This window comes from Sceloporus undulatus, chromosome 7 (assembly GCF_019175285.1).
Source record: "Sceloporus undulatus isolate JIND9_A2432 ecotype Alabama chromosome 7, SceUnd_v1.1, whole genome shotgun sequence".
Classification (NCBI taxonomy): Eukaryota; Metazoa; Chordata; class Lepidosauria; order Squamata; family Phrynosomatidae; genus Sceloporus; species Sceloporus undulatus.
In genome coordinates, this window is record NC_056528.1 from 32,794,054 (window position 1) to 32,811,220 (window position 17,167).

Sequence of the window (17,167 nt, forward strand, 5' to 3'; positions counted from 1 at the left end):
AATTCTTATTAAACTATTTAATAATTATTAAATCATCACAACCACTGCCACCACATTTATTTATACCCAGCCTCCCTCCTGCCACCAGTCTAGAATACAAGGAATAGTTGCTCACCCCAATGACGACGAAGACGATGATGATGACAATAATGATGACGATGGTGATGATGATGATGGTGGTGGTGGCAATGGCTTCATGCCTCATCCCCCTATCCTTATCTTTAATTGAAGAGATAAAGCCCAAAAATTGTCCAGGGGAAACGGAAACGTGGGAAGCATAGGACCCAAGAATGTTAGAATCATAGAACGACTGAGTTGGAAAGGACCTCAAGGGCTATCTAATCAAACCTGTTGTTATGCAGGAACACAGAGCCAAAGCACTCCTGAAAGATGCCCATTTTATTTATTACTATTTATTTATCCAACCTCTGTGTTTGAAGACCTCCAAGGAAGGAGAGTCCATCAGCCTCCAAAGCAAACCATTCCAGTGTCAAACAACTCTTAACATCAAGAAGTTCTTCCTAAGGTTTAGGTGCAACCTCTTTTCTTGTCAACTGAAGCCAAACGGTTCAAATTAACTTTCCCCCCCTTTTTCTTTTAGGGTTCTTCATTTTTCTGTTCCACTGCCTCATGAAGGAGAACGTGCGGAAGCAATGCCAAGTCCACTTCTGTTGCGGGAGGTTTCGTCTCAAAAATTCTTGTAAGACAAACAGTTGCTTGGTTTTTCTGCTTCTTCTGTATTTAAAACCCCCCCAACACTTTCTAATAGTCCTTTCATCTCTGTTCTAGACTGGAGCAGTTCTGCCACAACGCTGGCTTATCCGCCGGTGCGAAACCTTGAGCGGAAGCCATCCTCCCTTTCTCTAAAGTCGTTGAAGTCTTGTGCAACCAACTCTACATCCAATGGTTCAGGAAGCCTAACAAGTGCAGACGCTGGTGCTAAGACTGGTAAGCAAAATACAGAGCTTAAGAAAATGGTTTTGAGGGGGGTCTGAGACCCCTGTAAGGCCCAGGTCCTGGTTATTTGAAGGACCGTATCAATGTGGCATAGTGGTTTTATGTATTTATTTCCCCATGCATTTGTTTTCTAGAGCAAATCTGGTGCAGTGCCGGCTCTGCATCCTTGACACATCAGGAAAGTCAACTTCCTCATGTACGGAAATTATCACGAATGGAAGCTGAGCTGCGCTATGCTGAGAAAACCATGGTTTTTCACTGAGCTCCCTCTTGGCCTTTTGGTGTGACTCTCTGGAAGATGGCTCAGTTCCTGTGGCTCCACAAAATAAAGTTTACCTACAGATCTTCTCAAATACTCAGCCGTTTGCCTTCTCAAAAAGGAGCGGACAGCATCAAGATTTAATTCAATAAATCAAAATGTCTAGATTTTGTGTAGATTTGCAAAAGCCTAACATAGTTGAACAGGAAATGTATTCAGGGATAGCTGTGTTGGCCATATTAGCAAAGTATAATAACATCCAGAACCCAAAAACAGGGATACCTTTACCTGGACAACCAAAATGCACAAAATACACAATGCAAACTTTCAGAGCGCCTCTGGCTTCTTCATCAGACAAAGCTGTTTAAAAATTATACAGGAGGAAAAAATAAATATAAAAAGGCCTGCATTTTGTCAAGCTGTTGTTGGTGTGTAGTTGAACAGGATTACTCTCGTGTGTGCGTGTGTGCGCATGCCTTCATAGTTGCTTGTCAACTAATGCGGACCCCATTAATTTCATAAGGTTTTCTTAGGCAAGGAATCCTCAGAGGTGGTTTTTGTCAGTTCCTTCCTCCTGCAATATAGCCTACAGTTCCTGGTATTCTTTGGTGGTCTCCCATCCAAGTACTAACCAAGGCTAGCCCTGCTTTGCTTTCAAGATCAGAGAGGATCTGGTGTCTTGTGTAGGTGCTCCTTCAAATCCCTTGTTGACTTATGGAGACCCCAACTTCACAGGGTTTTCTTAAGCCTGTAGTTTTGTGAGCTATTTACAAATCCCAGGATTCCATAGCATGGAGCCATAGCGGTTAAAGCAGTTTCAAACTGGGATATTTATGCAGTGCAGATGCAATGTTTGTTGCTATTTTCAGCCCTATCACCTTGACTTTTGGCTCTTCCAACTACTAGGATGTAGTTTTCAAGAACGTCTCCGAAATTTGATTCTGTCTCCTTGCTTGGCCTAGAATTAGATCATCCAACACACTTTGCTCATGGCAGACTGCTAGATACAGCTAGGAAATTTTCAAGTACGACACAAGAGCAGCAGCTGACCAGCATTTCTCCCTTCAACTGCTATTTACAGCCATATTGCCACTGATACTGGAAGCTCTACCTAACCATCATGACCTAAAGCCGCGCATTGCCTTTTTCTCCATGAGTATCAGAAGATACTGCAAGCTGAAGCAGAAGAGATCCTCTCCCTGAGGAATGTTTATCTCAGGCCAAGGGCACGATGGCTCCTAAATCTGCATCATCCATGGGACACTGAATCCCAGCTTCCCCTCCCAAAGTCCTCCTTGCTAGCTTGTTCCGTTAATTCATTGCCAACTTCTGAAGACTCTGGGTAACTGCTCTTTGGCACCTTGAGCTGCCTTAACAATGACAAAGGATGCTCAGAGGAAGGTGATGGAGTGATGCTTCAGTGCTTCCCCACATAGGAGGGAGCATAATACAAAAGGATCTTTTATATTCACAGGAGCGACTCCTACGCAGCAATTACGGATGGGAGGGGAAGAGGGGGAGGAATAATATTTCAGCAGTATCCCTGCCTTTTCCTGAAATTAGGCAATGAAAGTCCTTTAACTCTTCAAGTGATGCTTTGGATTGAGTTGGTAGGGTGCCCAGTGTTCAGGCGGTGTGTACAGTGGCATGCGGAGTTAGTTGTCTGGCGGCTCTCATGTCAAGAGGGTCACTGAATCCTGTTTAAGCTTTTAATCCAGATGTTTTCCAAACATCCTCCAGATGTTTTGGACTTCAGCTCCCAGAATTCCTGATTGTTGGTCCAACTGGCTAGGGTTCCTGGGAGCTGAAGTCCAAAACACCCGGGGGACCAAAGTTTGGGAAACACTGAAGCTATCCAAGGTGCTGAGCTTTATCCCTTAAATCAATGGTTCCCAAACTTTGCTTCTCCAGATGTTTTGGGCTTCTTCTCCCAGAATTCCTGATTATGGATCAAGCTGGCAAGGGCTTCTGGTCCAAAATATCTGGCGGACCAAAGTTTGGGAACCAATCCCTAGGGTTGTTGTCACCGGGTGATGTACAGACTTATGACTCTGAGACACCAGCGTTCAATTCCTGCTCAGCCATGAAAACCCATTGGGTGACTTTGGTCAAGTCGCACATTCTCAGCCTCAGAAAACCCTATGATAGGTTTACCCTAGGGTCACCATAAATTGGAACTAACTTAAAGACATTCAACAACAAGGACAACAATTTTTCCTACTCACCTTTATGATCACGGTACCATTGCCAGAGTCATAAGTGCCCCTTAAACCACCTTAAAAGCCAGTCAGTCATCCTGAGTGATGAAATTTTGTGGCACTGGCAAATAGGGTGGTACAGGATGTTGTGGCCAGTTCCATCCCAACATCAAGCAATGGTGCGAAGGGCAGAAAAAGGGACCACTGGCCTGTTGCAACTTTTCATTGCATTGTTACTTTGCATTTTCATTACATTGCCATGTCATCCTGTAGTGCCCAGCTTTCCAGTAACATTGAACTCGATCACTTGGGACACTGACTGGCTTTTAAGACAGAGTTCAGGGACTGCAGCATGAGATGGACAATAGCTACAATATCATAGCTGTTTCTTTAAAAGCAACTGGAAACAACGCATGAAAAAATACCGCTAAAACTTCCAGGCTTCCTTGTTTTTTGCAAAATTCACTACACCAATTATTTGAGAAACGAGTATTCAGACAGCCCCATTTTCCATCTTCTGTCTAGCAGCAGTCTTGCCCTCTGTTCTGCAACTGAAGAGCATCTCATTTGTACTTCAAACGCGGCATTGTTCCAGTTGTCAGCCAAACTGAAAGGATATAATTTTACGATAAAGCATGAGTAGTATTGCTCCATCCGGTGCCTTTTCATTTGTTCTCTCTCGATACTGACGTCTTGTCACAGATTGCTCAGGAGATCCAGTGTGGTTATCCTCCAGCAAAATGCATTGGAGATGGGACAGGGATGGTGGTCAAGAGGGGGAGATGAGGCTTAGAGGATGGGAGAAGTGAAAGGCAAAATGCAGGAATAATTATGTCTGTTGAATTTGTGAATCGTTTGCCGATGACCTCGAATGACGGGAACAGTTTCAAATGCTGAAGCAAAGGCATTGGAAAGCCATGAGATGGGAGGGCATATATGCTATTCTGGGTATTAGATGGGGATCATAGCGGCATCTGAAAATATGTTTATGTGATACAGATTGTGTGTATCTGGAAGTGTTCCAAGCTATTCTTAATGACTTGTTTACTACTTTAACTGCAAACCAGAAGGGAAACTGTTCCTTACCAAATTTCAGCAAAGCACCTGAATATATAATGGCTCTATTAGGAAGGTGGTTTTATGTCAAAGACATCAGAACCATTATGGACGCGTGGGCGGTGGTGATGCTTGCATGTTCTCCTGGGATGTGTGGGACTGTGGGGTGTGGGGTGGTGAACCTAAGCGACACAGTTTTCCAAAGCTAAAGATGTGAACCTATGACACTTTGCTCTGGAGATCCAGTGTGGTTATCCTCCAGCAAAAAAGAGGAGCATATACATGGGTTTCATGTGTCCCTTCTTCTGCAGTACATCACCATATTTGCCATGGCACTACTGACACACACAAACACACATATAGAGGGGATAATTCCATTTTAAAACAAGTTGCACAATGCACACCTGGTTGCAATTGCTCCTTTAAACAAAGGTACATGGAATACACTCCCTGTCCCAATTCCATCCTAAAATAAATTGTATGGAACACACTCCTTATTGCAATCCTGTCTTAAAACAAGGTGCACGGAATATACCCCCGTTTCACTTCCATCTTAAAATAAATTGTATGGAACACAGTCTTGTTGCAATTCTTTCTTAAAACAAGGTGCACAATGCAACTCCCTGTTACAGATCCTTCTGTAACATGGTCCACAGAACGTACTTCCTCTCACAATTCCTTCTTAAAACCAGGTGTACAGAACACAGTCTCTGTTGCAATTTCATCTTAAAATACATTGCACACTCCCTCTTACAATTGCACACTCCCTCTTACAATTCGTTCTTAAAACAAGCCGAAGACAGGCCACTCTCTGTTTATTTTACTTTTTATTTATCTACCTAATTTCTATCCCGCCTTTCTCTCCAAAGGGACCAAAGGTGGCTCAATAACAATTTTATTGTTCCAATTCCTTCTTTAAAACAAGGTGCACAGTATACAGTCCCTGTCCACTTTGCCTAAAGTCACATTGCGGCACAGGAACTTATCCCTATTCTTCTTCAAGTGCTGAATTGAAGTGGCAATGTTCTTCCTATCCTGGTTTAATGTAGTCTTCCTCCCTCCGTTCCAACGTAATGTTGTGATCCATTGGTCTGTTGATTTTATAACAACCCTGTTCTAATCCAGCAGCCATATTTTACGAAAGGATTGCTCAGTCTCAGTGCATCTCATCAAGAAGATGGATTTAAATTCTATGTCTCTCCCCCTGAGAAAATCTTTACAAGAACTTGGTAGCAATTACACCTCTCCCCAAACACCTCTGAGCACCATCCTTGGCTGTCATTCAACTTGGGATGAGTAGCTGAGCATGAATTCTCCTGACAGCTAAAGCAGAGAAGGCCTGCCAACTTGTAGTGCGGATGAATGAGTGGGAAGGTGTATCTTCCCATGATCAATCTTCCTCAGGTGGAAAACAAAAGGAACTAGCTGATCCTTGATCTCGACCTTTGAAGGAAAAAAACACCCAGTTTCCATGTCAAAGAACTCATTCCTGTCGTTGTTATGCAAGGCTTGCTCATGGCATTAACATTTTGAGATCTTTACCAAGAGGAGCAAGAGGGCTCCGATCCTCTCACTGGGTTGTGCAGTTTATTATGATTGCTTTGTTGATCTGTGCCTTCAAGTCAATGCCAACTTATAGGAAAATTTTCATTTGGGGTGGTAGAACTGTTATTTGGGGCAAGCAATGGCCTCATTTTGCCCCTCTTGTAGCTACACCTCGAGTGCGGCAGAATATGTAAACTGGATCAGTGTGGAAACAGATCCAGGCTAACTTGCATTAACTTTGAGCACCTGGAAAGACTGAAATCTTGAGCAAAAACGAATGGGTCTTGTAGCTCTTTCAAAGATCGAGCCACCCAACATATTTTGCATGACAAGAGATGGCTTTCAACAAAATACTGTTGCTTAGAAACAAATTTTGCCTCCAGCTTTGCAAGCTACTCTGAGGATTGCAGCTAAGCTCAGAGGGAACAGGGAAGCCAGGAAAGGTGGCTCACATACGGTGCCATCCTCCCTGCAAATAAAAAAGGCTGGAGTGCTCAAATCCGATGATTCTTGGCACCAAGGCTGGGAATCTTGAGTAAAGTAATCTGAAACCCCAACTTGTACTATGTACTCCTTTGCATTGGAGCAGTGAATCCACTCTGGTTTTTAAAGCCAATCCTCTGGAAATGGAACTGTTCAGGTGCCGAATTCTATTCCTGACAGAGGTTCAGCACATGGACAGCTCCCATTCAACCTGTAGGAGAAGCATCTGTAAAACCAAGAGTAGATTCACTGGCCCCACTGTGAGAAGAATTGTGAGCTACGTTACAGTTTTGCTGCTTGAGACCTCATAGGTACCATGTTTTCCAACTCTGCACATAAGTGAAGGAAGGCATTCTGAAACATAATTGCCCCCCTCTTTTCCCATTCCCTTAAGATGCTACTGTGAGACTGAAAAAAATCTCTCCCTTCGGTTTCAAATATTTGACAGATATGCTTCCCCCTTTTTATACGAGGCAGTCGTTTCACTCGGGAAAAATATGCAAAGAACCATCAAGGAAAATAATAATAGTAATAATAATAAAATATACCGTTGACAGGGTAACAGCTGGGGTGGGAAGCAAACCGCCCTCCTTCCCTCCTCCTTCTCTGTTTTCCCCCGCAGTAGCTGCGAAGCATATTAAAATCCCTTTAAAAAAGTTCTTCACCTCCCACTCAGTTAAGCAGTGAATCTCTCTCTACATTCATCCTTCTTATGCTTTGAGGCTCCACCGTGAGAAGAAATGAGCTAAGTGTCCTGTGGAACCGAATATCTTCTCCTCCCCTTCTCCCTTTGCACCTTAGATGGTAAGTTTAACTTAGATGGTCATTTAGATGGTGCAACATTGTGGAGCAAAATAATGTCAGCCTCCAATGACAAAACGCCGAGGGCCCCTTCGGACGCGATGAATGCAATTTTGTACGAATTTGCAAATGCTACAGAAGCCCTGGCCCCTGGAATGGGCAACCACACCATTGAGGAAAAATGGACTGAAGACGTTCCCCTTGGGTTGGGGATACTTTGCACTATTTACGTGACTTATGCCGCCATCATTTCGGTGGGTCTCCTCGGGAACCTGATCCTGATCAAAGTCTTCTTCAAGATCAAATCCATGCAGACGGTGCCCAACATTTTCATCACCAGCCTGGCGTTTGGAGATGTGATCCTCCTGTTGACCTGCGTGCCGGTGGACGCAGCATGTTACATGGTGGAGACCTGGCTTTTTGGGAGGATTGGTTGCAAGCTACTCTCCTTTATCCAGCGGACGTCGGTCGGGGTTTCGGTCTTCACTCTGACAGTGCTCAGCGCGGACAGGTGAGTTTGAGAACATTTTCACTAAGCAAGAGTTTCTTCTTTCTTTATTACATGGATTTTAAAAAGTATAATTACAAAGAAAAAAGGAAGGAAGGAAGGAAGGAAGGAAGGAAGGCATAAGTTGCATGTAGAATTCAAAGACATAGCCATATTATTATGCAAAATCTTTATGCCAAGAGATTTTGTAGCACCTCTGAGACAAACTGTAGCCTGAGCTTTTGTAGGCTTGAGTCTACTCCCTTAAGGCACATACATTAACATAGGCAAAGGCATCTTGCAGCATCTTTAAGATTCACTCAGAGTTATGCAAAGTTCCCTTTGCATACGGATATTCCAGACTAACATGGCTATGTCTTCAATTAATATAGTCTGGCAGGAATGTAGCTATGAGGAGATGGGGCAAAACCAGCACATTGCTCTCGCAAATAAGAATTCTGCCCCATCAAGTGGTTTTTGTTTTCGTCACTTACTACATTTCTAGCATTGCAGAGAGAGAGTGAAAACTAGTCATGTGCAAATATTTGCTGTGCTTGCCTTTTCTTGGTCACTCAAGAAAAGGTGAGCACAGCCTTTGCCTTGGCTGTCTAAACTGTATTTCTAAATTGAAAGACTTAGCTGTGTTAGTCTGGAAAATCAATCTGCAAAAGGATCTTGTTGTGGCACCTCTGAGACTAACTGAAAGAAAGAAGCTGGTAGAATGAGATTTTATAGACGAAAGCTCATGCCACCAGCCTCTTTCTTTCAGCTAGTCTCAAAGGTGCTACAACAAGATCCCTTTGCATATTGATTTTCTAAATGCTCAACTGATATTTTACTATGCTAGAAACTTGGGAACCAAAAGAAAATTTTATGGAGGGGGGGGCATAATTCTTATTGGATTACAATGCCCTTATTTTGCCCCTACTCTCCTGTTGGCCATATTTCTACAAAGACATTTTCTTGATATTAGTGCCTATAAAATACACTTTTATGGGTAGCTAAAGAAGTGTAATCTTCTGACCATAGAACAACAGGGGGATAATCTTTATCTTTCCAATCTTGGTGTACAAAGACTTTTTTTCCCCTTCCTTCCTTCCTTCCTTCCTTCCTTCCTCCCCAAATTTCTAGCATTGCAAAGACACTGTAAACAGTTTACATTTAAGTGGGAAGAGTTCACAGAATCCAACCATGTTGACCTTTAGTTAAATTCCATATCTCGGGGATATGAGTTAAAAGAACATGTGAGCTTACAGTTATTTTTAAAAGACCTAGAACTTTATCGCACCCGTTTTTGTCTCCGTTATGGGTACGGAAAGTGGACGCTCATGTGCGCACGCGACCTGTCCAAAACAGATTTTACCGCACGCCAACGCATCATGGCGCCCGCTTTGATGTATGGTAAAATCCATTTTGGACAGGTCACACGTGCGTGCGCACACGAGCATTCACTTTCCATACCCATAACGGAGACAAAAACGGGTGCGATAAAGTTCCTAGTGTTTCTTGAGCATGAGATGCTATATGAGATTAAATTCAGATGGGCAACTTTGGTGAATCCAGGGGCCAATCTTCTGCCCTGGGATCTGCTGGGGGCCACCGAGACTATCAAGACCTCCCCCTAAAATGGCCAGAAAGTCTGGTTTTATTCTGGTTTTGAAAACATTGCAATTTTTAAAATAAGAGCTCTGTGCCAGATGAATTGCAACCAATGGTGGCTTCCAGGAAAGTATGTTTATTATTTTGCATCAGTACATGGTCCAAGGATAGGAGCCAGGTCTGCAAAAATGGCCTGGCACGCCACATGCCACCCCTACCTGGACTAAACTGAGCTGAGCTGGACTGAGTCTTCTTCAAGTCATTTTGGACTTATGGGGATCCTATGGCAATCTATAATGGATTTCCTTGGCAAGATTTGTTCAGAGAGTGTTTGCTTTTGCCTTCCTCTGAGAATGGGCGACTTGCCCAAGATCATCCAGTGGATCTTCTTGGCTGAGCAGAGATCTGAACCCTGGCCTCCAGAGCCTTAGTCCAATGCTCAGACCACACCACCTTGCTGGCTCTCCTCTATAGGTTCCTATATGCTGAATTCTGCCAATATAGACTGATGATCCAGACGGCTTTATTACATAGCTGACTTTTCCAGCTGCATGCTCCAGATGTTTGATACTAACACTGCCTTTTGCATCGGAATGGAAGCAAGCACTGACAGATTTGCTTTCCCCTCACAATTTCCACCATCTAACAGCTTCATTTTAAAGTACATCTAGATTCCTGGTGCCCAAAAGCTAAAGCTTGCTTTATATGAACATTGACAGCTACATTGTTTTAGCCATTTCTGAAGATATTTTTAAAATGATCTTTGCAAATAATTGATGGTCAGCGTAGGTAGGGATGTAGCTAAAGGTAAGTTAAAAAGAGGGCATTGTCCCATATTTAGAGCCCTCCACCATTAAATCTTCCTTCTGTACCCAAATTTCTAGCATTGTTGAGCCAAGGACATTAAAAATCCTTCACACCTAAAAAAAATCTTACATTTCATGTGCTTGCACTCCTTCTGCAAGGTTTGCTACCCCTTTTCATTTTCATTTTCCGGTGCTGATGGAGTCAAACCAAAAAAGGATTAAGCTCCATTAACTAAATCATCTGTCACTCAAAGCCAGATAGATATGGAACTTAATGTATTTCCAGCAGGCCAAGTTTAAACTGACAGTTTATAGAGGCCAAAACAAAAATTTCTGGAGTTGCATGATGCACAATAAAAAAACGTGAAAATGCATGCCTTTGGGTGTTTGCGTTCTTTGGACTGCAGCTTCCAGGATCCCCCCAGCCATCATGGTCAGTGGCTGGGGGATTCTGGGAATTGTAGTCCAAAAATTAACATCTCCAAGCTCTTGTTAAAAGGTTAAAATTGAGTTGCAAGCTGAGAGTTTATCACTTTTTTGTTCATCCTCTAATACTCAGACATGGCTTCCAATTCTCAGGTACAAAGCCATTGTGAAACCTTTGGAACTGCAAAGGGCTGATGCAGTCCTGAAGACCTGTTTCAAGGCAACTTGCGTTTGGATCATCTCCATGCTGCTGGCTGTCCCAGAGGCTGTGTCCTCGGATCTGTATGCCTTCCATCTTCCGGAGAAAAATGGCTCCTTCGAAACCTGTGCGCCTTACCCAGTGTCTGAAAGGATCTTGCAAGAAGCCCATTCTCTGGTTTGCTTCTTGATATTCTACATTGTACCCCTGGCGATTATCTCCATTTACTATTTCCTTATTGCCAAAACGCTATACAAGAGTACGTCCAACATGCCAGCTGAGGACCAAGGCCATGCTCGAAAGCAGGTGAGGTTGGTTTTCCTTTCTTTATTACCCTTTTTGCCTTCTTTCTCCCAGACATCTCACACACACACAAAAAAGATTAAAACCCCAAAACAGAAATCTAAGAACAATTAAAAACCATCACATTGCATGGTGTAGTGGTTTGAGCCTTGGACTATGAGCCTTGGACTATGACCAGGGTTTGAATCCTGGCTCAGCCATATAATCCCATTGGGTGACTCTCTCAGCCTCAGAGGATGGCAATGGCAAACCCCCTCTGAAGAAACTTGCCAAGAAAACCCTATGGAAGGGTTGCCTTAGGGGAAGTCAAAAATGACTTGGAGGCACACAACAACAAAACAGTTTAAAAATCATTTTGAAAGCATAGAAAAGTTAAAAGTATTTACACATTAAGCAAAAAGGCCTCTTTTCACATCCTCACCAAGTGAGTCTGTGATGGTGGTGGGAGCAAGAGAAAGCCTTCTTCTGAAGATCTTAGGGCTCTAGCAGGTTTGTATGGGGACATATGGTTAGATAATTTCAAAAGCCAAGCAGGGACAGGCCTGGTGAGTGCTTGGAAGGGAAACCACCAGGGAATCTCAGGTGCTGTAGGCTGTATTTCAGAGGAAGGAACTTGCAAAACCACATCTGAGTATTCCTTGCCTAAGAAAACCCTACGAAATTCATGGAGTCACCACACATTGATGGGTGACTTGGAGACACCTACCACCTACCAATATTGTCCGAGTAGATTAATGTTGTCCCTATCATTTCATCAGGCAGCACTGTCCAATGATGAGGCTGATGGGGGGACTCTGGAAGGTGTAGTAAAAAAAAACATTAAATAAAAGGCACTTTTCCAAGCCCTGATCAGTTTTTGCAATGGGAAAACAGTGTTTACATCTTCCTCTTGCACCAAGCAAGACCTTGCTTTCTTAGCAGCATGAGTGAACGCCCAACTTATCAAGGGAAGACTCCACCAGCTGTGTTTCTGTGCTGATAAGAACCAGACGAACAGATGTTTTCCTAAGAGGGTTAATCTGCTGTAGCCAAACCAATGAATACCTAAATCTAAATGCTTGTCCCAAGTAGAGAAGACCCATTGAATCCAGAGAACAACAACAACTAGGTCGAGGGAAGTAATAGTACTACTCTATTCAGCTTGGTCAGACCCCACCTGGAATACTGTGTCCACCTGGAGCCCTAGTCCAACACTCAAACCATTAAACCACACTGGCTTGAGGTCTGGTTTAAACTGCACAATTATAGCATTTTGATCGCACTTTAACTGCCATGGCTATATTCTAAAGAATCCAGAGATTTGTAGACCATTAGCTCACACTCTGCAATTATATCATTGTTGCTGGAATTCAAAGACAATGATATCATTGATGTTGTTTTTGATGATGATGATGATTCTGTTTTCCAGATTGAGTCTCGCAAGAGAGTTGCCAAAACCGTGCTGGTCTTAGTTGGGTTGTTTGCCTTCTGTTGGCTTCCCAACCACCTCCTCTATCTGTATCGCTCATTCACTTACCATGCTTCCATCGACACTTCTGCTTTGCACCTCGTGGCCACTATCTTCTCCAGGGCTTTGGCCTTCAGCAATTCTTGCGTCAACCCCTTTGCGCTCTACTGGCTGAGCAAAAGCTTCCGCCAACATTTTAAGAAGGAAGTCTTCTGCTGCAAACGCAAGGCCCCGGCCACACGCCGTCCGAGCATCACCCAAAATTACAGTGCCAGCAGGGCCATGTCCGTCACGGGTTCAGAAATCAGTGTCACTTTGCTCACGGACTACAGCATCACAAAAGAAGAGGAGAGTGTTTAATCCCACCTGTTCGGAGGACAATCGCCAAGCTCCCTCGGCGATAAAGGATGCTGGGATCTAGACAAAAATTGGAGCTGAGATGGAGTCTTCTCCTAATGTAGATCTCAACTGCTGTATGAGTTTCACTGCACAGAATTCACAGCAAGCTTGTTTTTGTTGTAAGTTACCTCCAGTGCATCTCTTCTGTTCTGCCCTCCATATCCATGGATTTTTTTTACTCACAACGTCTCCATGGCCATTTTACAATGCCCTTGTATTTAATGAGATTTGAGCATCACAAATTTTGGTATCCATGGGGAGTCCTGGAATAAAACCCTAATGGATACTAAGGGCATACTGTATGAAGTCCATTTATTAAACTGCTGCCCTGCCCTAGTCCTGCTAAACACAAAAACATCTACCAGTGATAAAAGATGCTGGGATCTAGACAAAAACTGGTGCTAAAACAGAGTCTTTTCCTAATACAGATCTTAGCAGCTGTATGAGACTGTCAGTTTAATTGCAGAGAATTCCCATCCTATGCACACAGCGACTTTGTTTTTGCTGCAAGTTACCCCCACAGCATCTGTCTGTTTTGTACATATGAGGTTCCTAAATTCGAAAACACAGCAGAAGTATTTTAAATGTTCCCTTGGCCATTAGAGACAAGGAAGGTCTTTGTATGAGGAAAACATGGAGTGAATATTAGAATTGCAAGCTGCAAAGGGACTGGGCGGTTTCCTGCTACACTCCAAATGGACTTGAAATGCAATCAAAACTCCTTGCACACATTGCATCCCACTGAACATGGTGGGAATAACTTTGGAGCAAGAATCCATAAGACTGAGCTATAGGCTGGATTTCTGAAAAGGGCCAACAAATGAGGCTTATTGTCATGCCCTGCCTCCAGGATCTGGGCATGTCCTCTGAGTCTGAAGACTCTGATGAAGAGAGCCTAGTAGAAATGTCAGAAGCTCCAGGAGATGAACCTGCAGCCAACACAGGAGCCGAGGTCCCAGCAGCCACAAAAGCAAAGTTCATTACAATCACAACCCTCAGATGAAGAGCTGGATTTATTAGTGCCTGACCTTGCAAACGTATGACAGGAAAGGGAGAGATGTTGGCGTTCTCAGCCTTTAAGTAAGAAGCAGGCTGCTAATAGGGAGAAGCAGGCTGCTAATTGGAGAGCTGAACAGGCTATAAATATCCCTGCACTTCCCTTGGTCCAGCATGGCTGACAATCATCCTTCTTCCTTGGGAGAAAGCCATGCTGTTGCCTTGAACTCTACTTGGACTATTCTTTTGGATTACCCTTTGGACTGCTTTTCTGGACTGACTGTTGGCTTGTGGAAGCCCTGGACTGGATTAAACAACCACTGCTTTTGCTACAGACGCCTTGGTGAGCCGAACTCTCTTCCTCTCCCTGCTTAAGATGCCAAGGTTTCAAGCTAGGAGTTCAAGTCAGCTTACCAAAGGCAAAAGGGGACACCTGCCCAAGATGTTATGGATGGTTCTAGCCAGCCACTATCTCTGAAAGATTTAAAAGGGGAATCATTGCTGCATGGAGACAAGTCCTATCATAAACCCACAGAGGAGAAAGGAATGCTAAAGGTGGTCTAGTTCAAAGCCCTCCCAATGTAGGAATATACAGCTAAAGCTTCCCTGGCAGAGGGCCTCCTATTTCAAAACCTTCAGTAAAGAAGAGTCTACTGCTTTCCAAAGTAGTCCATTCCACTGTCAAGCATCTCCCACCATCAGGACGTTGTTGTCCATGTTTAACTGTAATCTCTTTTCTTGCAAGTTGAGTCCAACAGTCAGCATCTTATACTATGGAATAGTTGAAAACCAGCTTACTCCATCTTCTATATGATGGTCCTTCAAATACAGTCAGCTCTCCATCCATGGACTCTGCATGCATGGATTTCACTATCCACGGCTTGAAAATATTCATATATATATATATATATATTCCAAAAGGCAAGCCTGGATTTTGCCATTTTATATAAGGGACATCATTTTACTATGCCATTGTATATAATGGGTCTTGAGCATCCACCGATTTTGAATCCATGGAGGGTCCTGGAATCAAACCCCAGCAGATAACAAGGATATTTGAAGATGGTTGTCCTTTCATTCCTCGATCTTCTCTTTTCTATGCTCTGCAGACTTTGCTCCTTCTGCTGTTCTTCACAAGACTCAAAGCCAAGCTCCAGAAGTGGTTTCTAAATGTAGAAATAAATATGGCAAAATGTGGTTCTCACTGGCACACCACTGTTGATGTCAGTAATGTTTTGTTTCATTTCTCTCCCAAGCATCAGGCTTTGATGCTTAGTGTGTCGAAGCTACTTGGAACATTTATGCACCATTTTGTGATTCTTCAGCCATTTTGCGCATTACATAATGAACTCATTACATGATGAGTTAATTAAGTCAGAGTTCTTTGTCTTTTAATCAGCATTACAAGCAGTCATAAATATGCTCTCTATTTGTGGCTGCAGAAATAATCCAGTCTGACACCACTTTAACTGCTATGGCTCAATGTTATGGGGTTCTGGGAACTGTCGTTTTGTGAGACATTTAGCTTTTTCTATGAGACAGCTCTGGTGCCACAACAAACTCAGATCCCAGAATTTCATTGCATTGAGCCAAGTGATGTCAAACTGGATTATTTCTGTTTTCGCTACCGCGATTATTGCTGAATTGGCCCTGGTGTGCTATGACCGTATGGGAGGCTTGCTGTTGTGTGCCTTCAAGCCATTTTCGGTTTATGCCAAACCTATGGCGATCCTATTATGGTCATATCGGGTTTAACCTGCAGTGCAGAATGAATGTAGTTTGACACGGCTTTAACTGCTATGGCTCAGTGTATGGAATCCTGGGGTTTGTAGTTTGTTGTGGCACCAGAGCTGCCAGACAGAAAAAGCCAAATATCTCACAAGACGACAAATTCAAGAATCCCATTGCATTGTGTAAATTTACAGCGCTTTATAAATAAAGGTTAATAATAATAATAATAATAATAATAATAATTGACCCTGGTCAAACTGCTTCCCAGGATAAATCCTGGATGAGCGTGACGCCGTCTGAAAATCTTCCGCACGATTTAGCCGGGATTACGGCTTTTTCTTCCCCGTTTTTCCCCTTTGCGTCTGATAATCTCTTTAGTAGTGAAACAACCGCTGGCCCAGAGTCAGCATCGTTCTTCCAAATGGAAATTCTTGGAAGCCCAGAGCTGTCTCCAACCAGGCAGCGCTGTAGTGAAAACATACCAAGCAAAGGTCACTGGACATCTATAATTACATCTCCAGCAATTCCATCTGACAGCTTGCTGACCAGACTTTTCAAACCCTCCTTTTTCTCTGGGTTTTTCCCCTCTTTTGATTTTTTATTATCGTTCCATTGTGTCTGTGTGTGACGGCAAGATATATTTACTCTTGGGATTTCCATATCTAAACTCAAGCTGCCGTGTGCCTTTCCCACCAAAGAGGGGCCGGTTTAGCTTTCAAGACTTGGTCTTGGCCATGATGTTTCACCCAAGAAATAGTGAGAATAGAATAGATTGGTGGTTTCCAGATTTTGGTCCTCCAGATGTTTTGGGCTTCAACTCCCAGAAGCCTCAGACTGACAGCATTTGCAATGGTCAGGAATTATGGGATCTGATGTCCCCCATGGTTTGCAGGACCAAAATTTGGGAACCTCTGGGATAGAGAGAGGCTGTGAAGACAGCCAGAATGGTTTGGGAGTCGGACTAGGACTCAGGGTTCGAATCCTGGCTCAGCCATGGAAACCCATTGGACGAAATTGGGCAAGTCACGCTCTCTCAGCCTCAGAGAAACAAAACCCTATGAAGAAAAATACACTTATATACAAGAAAACCCCATGATAGGTTCAACTTAGGCTTGCCATACGTCAAAAATTATATGGGTCCAATGCACGTTGCAGAAGTAATTCAGTCTGAGATCGCTTCAACTGCCCTGGGAATTGTAGTTTATTGTGGCACCAGAGCTCTCTAACAGAGAAGGCTCAATGTCTCACAAAACTACAGTTCCCAGGATTCCCTAGCATTGAGCCAGGGCAAGTTAAAGCAGTCCCAAGCTGGATTATTTATGCAGTGTGCTTTGGACCTGAGAGGTGCAGAGACTTCTGATTCCTCTCTAGGCATTTGGAGGACCAACTCGTCTCTTCCTCTACCTTTCCTTGATATTCTTAAGCAGCAGCGACTTCCGCTCCTGCGCAGTGATGAGAATGAAGGAATGAGGGAA

General features: G+C 43.4%; 2 protein-coding genes across 2 annotated transcripts in view; both read left to right on the forward strand.

Moving 5' to 3' along the window:
* LOC121935994 (adhesion G-protein coupled receptor G4-like) overlaps nt 1–1,494 on the forward strand; it is an 18,879-nt gene extending 17,385 nt beyond the window's left edge. The window contains exons 17-19 of the mRNA XM_042477734.1: nt 602–700; nt 790–948; nt 1,092–1,494. Coding sequence (XP_042333668.1) covers nt 602–700; nt 790–948; nt 1,092–1,219 — 386 coding nt within the window. The 3' untranslated portion in view covers nt 1,220–1,494. The remainder of the gene's footprint in view (nt 1–601; nt 701–789; nt 949–1,091) is intronic.
* A 5,906-nt stretch (nt 1,495–7,400) lies between these two features.
* BRS3 (bombesin receptor subtype 3) lies at nt 7,401–12,926 on the forward strand. The gene is made up of 3 exons (XM_042480075.1): nt 7,401–7,810; nt 10,771–11,122; nt 12,528–12,926. The coding sequence occupies exons 1-3, from the start codon at nt 7,401–7,403 to the stop codon at nt 12,924–12,926; spliced, it is 1,161 nt and encodes a 386-aa protein (XP_042336009.1).
* The last annotated feature ends 4,241 nt before the right edge of the window (nt 12,927–17,167 follow it).

Excerpts from the sequence above, each read along its gene's own strand:
- BRS3 (XM_042480075.1), top strand. The coding sequence starts at position 7,401 with ATGAATGCAATTTTGTACGAATTTGCAAATGCTACAGAAGCCCTGGCC. Across the intron at positions 7,811-10,770 it reads ACAGTGCTCAGCGCGGACAG|GTACAAAGCCATTGTGAAAC; the intron begins GTGAGTTTGAGA and ends TCCAATTCTCAG. Across the intron at positions 11,123-12,527 it reads AAGGCCATGCTCGAAAGCAG|ATTGAGTCTCGCAAGAGAGT; the intron begins GTGAGGTTGGTT and ends TCTGTTTTCCAG.